This window comes from Octodon degus, unplaced genomic scaffold (genome assembly GCF_000260255.1).
Source record: "Octodon degus isolate 3935 unplaced genomic scaffold, OctDeg1.0 scaffold00014, whole genome shotgun sequence".
Lineage (NCBI taxonomy): Eukaryota > Metazoa > Chordata > Mammalia > Rodentia > Octodontidae > Octodon > Octodon degus.
The window spans coordinates 18345372-18348890 of NW_004524590.1; the positions used below are offsets into that span (position 1 = coordinate 18345372).

The window sequence follows — 3519 nt, forward strand, 5'->3', positions numbered from 1 at the left end:
TAATTCCCTCAGTTGCCCAGGCTGAGCTTGTGTTTTCTATCCTCCTGCCTCAGCTTGTTGGAATGCTGGAATTACAGGTGCATGCCATCCTGGATGTGGATTATTCTTAATTATTGGGGGGTGCTAAATGGCCACCACACCTTTATAATAGCTTTATTTGTGACGCTACTGTGTCCCCTTTCTAGCAAAGTAATGGATCTATTCCCTCTCTTTTAGACATGTATGCTTCTCTGCAGCACCCTGAATATCCTATTTTGCTGGAGGCCTGCACACTCCTTCATGCTATTTGCTTGAACTCCTTGCTGGGAGAGAAACTCCTGACTGGCTTTCCATTGGCGACTGTTCTTAGCCAAGTGCCCTGCTCCTTCCACAACGCTTATAGGGCAACAAGATGGGGAGTGAGCCTGCACCCTCGGTTTCCTGACTCCAGCCGGAGCTCTGGCCTGCAGGTTTTCTACTTGCTTGCTTCTCTTCCGCCCTGAGTGACCGACTACCCTTGTTTCACTCTTTGTTTCTATGTTTTTGCCTTTTTTTTTTTTTTTTAAGGGAAGGGTCTACAGGATGTTCAGGGTCTTACTATGAGATCAGACTCATAGTGATTCTCCTGTCGGCCCTCTTTTTTGTTTTCTTAGGGTTGCACTTATAAGAGATTTTGCTGTCACTCAGTTTTATGGCTTTGAGAAGCATCTACTTTCTGGATGTCCCAAGGGTCACGGTCAGTCAGCCTGAGCGGGGAAGGGGCCCATTCTCTATTTTCTTTTTTCAAGGCATTGGACTGGGGAAAGGTGTGAAAGTGAGTAGCGCAAGTGGAAAGCGCAAGGGCCTGAGTTCAATCCCCGGTTCTGAGAAAAAAAAAAAAGCATTGGTTCCCTCCCAGGTCCCTTTTATCGAAGTCTGGAGACCCCGGTCACTCACGGTTGCCATGTCTGCATAGAACCCCTTTCTCTATCTTTGAGGTCTTGGAGTAAGATCGAAACTAGCCCATTGATATCTGACCATCATGGGCGGGGTTGGGACGCCGCAGCCCGCCGGGCTCTCCTGGCTTTGGGCCCAGCTCCCCGTGGGGCTGCGCCGTCCTGGTCCTCCAGTGCCGCTAGCGCTAGGGTTGCACGTGAAAGGAGGCCCAGACCCCTGGGTCCCGGAGGAAGGCGAGACCCTTGCACCCCCCGGGAGCTGAGTCCAGTCAGGGCTTCTTATCCGGATCTCATTAGCCTGGCTGCGGCAGACCCCGCGCTCCCCGAGGGCGAAGGCGATCCAGACCTGGCCTCTGGGGCCCCCCGCGGCTGTGGGGCTCACGGCAGGGTGCAGAGCAGGAGGCCCCTTTCTCCAGCCCGCTTACGCCAGTGCCCCCTGCAGGCTGTCGGGAGAGACCCCAGGGCCGGCTCGCGGGGCGCAGGGCGGTGGGAGGTGCAGCAGCCTGAGTCCCCATCGCAGCTGTGTTGAGTCAAACTCCGCTACTACCTTGCTGTGGTTAATGATTGATTACCAACTACCCGGCTGCCCCAAACTACCCAGAAGGTCTAGAGGGTAGGCCAGGCCGGCAAGTGCAAGGGCGCGGAGGGGTGGGGCGGGGCGCGTGCGCGGGCGCTGCGGGAGCCCCAGACAGGCAGGGAGGCCGGCCGTTCCGCCGCTAGTCCCAGCCTCCTCTCAAAACCCCACCCCCAGCCACCTCCGGCCTCTCCCGGGGTGGATTGCTCCAGGAAGCACCAGAAGTGCTGAATTACTTTTGTCTAGGAGCTCAAGTGAGGGCGAGTCCTGCGTCTGGTCCTGGTCCCGCTGAGTTGCAGCCAAGAACTGCAGAGTTCTATTGGAAGGAGAAAGGAAAGTTGAGTCTTTGGACCAGGCAGAGTGACTGTCTGTCTGTCTGTCTCTGTGTCTGTCTGTCTGTCTCTGTGTCTGGCTGTCTGGCTGTGTCAGTCTCCGTCTCCCCCTGCCCGCCCATGGCGTCACCCAGTGGTTCCGGCAATGACTGCTCCCATATCATCGATCATGACCATGTCCCCGAATTTGAGGTGGCCACCTGGATCAAAATCACCCTCTTCCTGGTGTACCTGATCATCTTCGTGGTGGGCATCCTGGGGAACAGCATCACCATCCGCGTGACCCAGGTACTGCAGAAGAAAGGCTACCTGCAGAAGGAGGTGACGGATCACATGGTGAGCCTGGCATGCTCCGACATCTTGGTCTTCCTCATTGGGATGCCTATGGAGTTCTACAGCATCATCTGGAACCCTCTGACCACGCCCAGCTACGCGCTGTCCTGTAAGCTTCACACGTTCCTCTTCGAAACCTGCAGCTATGCCACGCTTCTCCACGTGCTGACGCTTAGCTTTGAGCGCTATATTGCCATCTGTCACCCCTTCAGGTATAAGGCTGTGTCGGGACCCTGCCAGGTGAAACTGCTGATTGCCTTCGTCTGGGTCACGTCTGCCCTGGTGGCATTGCCCCTGCTTTTTGCCATGGGAATCGAGTACCCCCTGGTGTATGTGCCTGCTCACCGGGGCCTCACTTGCAACCGATCCCGTACCCGCCACTGGGAGCAGCCTGAGTTTTCCAATATGTCCATCTGCACCAATCTATCCAGCCGCTGGACCGTGTTCCAATCCAGCATCTTCGGCGCGTTTGTCCTCTACCTCCTGGTCCTGCTTTCTGTGGCCTTCATGTGCTGGAACATGATGAAGGTGCTCATGAGGAGCAAGCAGGGCACCATGGCCGGGGCCGGGCAGGCGGTGCAGCTGAGAAAATCGGAGAGCGCCGAGAGCCGGTCTGCCAGGCGGCAGACCATCATCTTCCTGAGTGAGTCCCGGAGTGGGTGACCTTCCTGATCACCCACCCGAGCCATTTCCTGGGGTCCTCTACGCTGGAAGTCTTGACTTAGAAGTGTAAACTTAAATTCTTTGAGGCAGAAGGTCAGAGCAGAGTGCACTGTAAGGGTACTGACCTCGACCTGGGAGTGAGGGGGTTTCTTTATATGTGGGCTTGGGGCTGCGGTGGCTTATGGTGAAAAGAACACCAGATCAAGGGTCAGGAAGTCCGGAAATAACATCTCTGTGACCTCAGGGCAAGTCACACAAGATTATCTTGGGTAAAACAGGCAGGATAATAGTGGGAAGCGTGAGGGACAATATAGGTGAGGCAGGCAGGTGAAAGTCCTCTGCAGAAGGTTCTGCAGAGATAAACGGTCTACTTTGTCTCCTCTGTTCTTGTTCCAGAGAGCCTGTTTCAGGTAATTGGCTTGTGTTCCCACTTTTGCCTTTTGGAGAAACCAGGTTGATCTTTATTCCCCCTGGAATGATTCTACTGTCTGTCTTAAGAAACTGGAGCTCTTAGACACTCTTTCCCTAGGGCAGTGCTTGGAAATTTCTGCTGCCATAGTTCAGTTTCTAACCAAAGCAGACAAACATGGCAGCGAGGACCATTTGGTCCAGAACAGTGCAACTTGGCAGATTTGTGGGTTTTGGCTAACTGTCTGAAGTAACCAGTTCCCATGTAGATAGTCGTTGGCTAAAAGACAAAAAA

General features: G+C 54.6%; 1 protein-coding gene across 1 annotated transcript in view; it reads left to right on the top strand.

Annotated features, from left to right (window-relative positions):
* The first annotated feature begins 1640 nt into the window (after window positions 1–1640).
* Gpr39 (G protein-coupled receptor 39) overlaps window positions 1641–3519 on the top strand; it is a 199948-nt gene continuing 198069 nt past the window's right edge. The window contains exons 1-2 of the mRNA XM_004626371.2: window positions 1641–1870; window positions 1911–2796. Of these exons, the coding sequence (XP_004626428.1) occupies window positions 1941–2796 (856 nt within the window). The 5' untranslated portion in view covers window positions 1641–1870; window positions 1911–1940. The remainder of the gene's footprint in view (window positions 1871–1910; window positions 2797–3519) is intronic.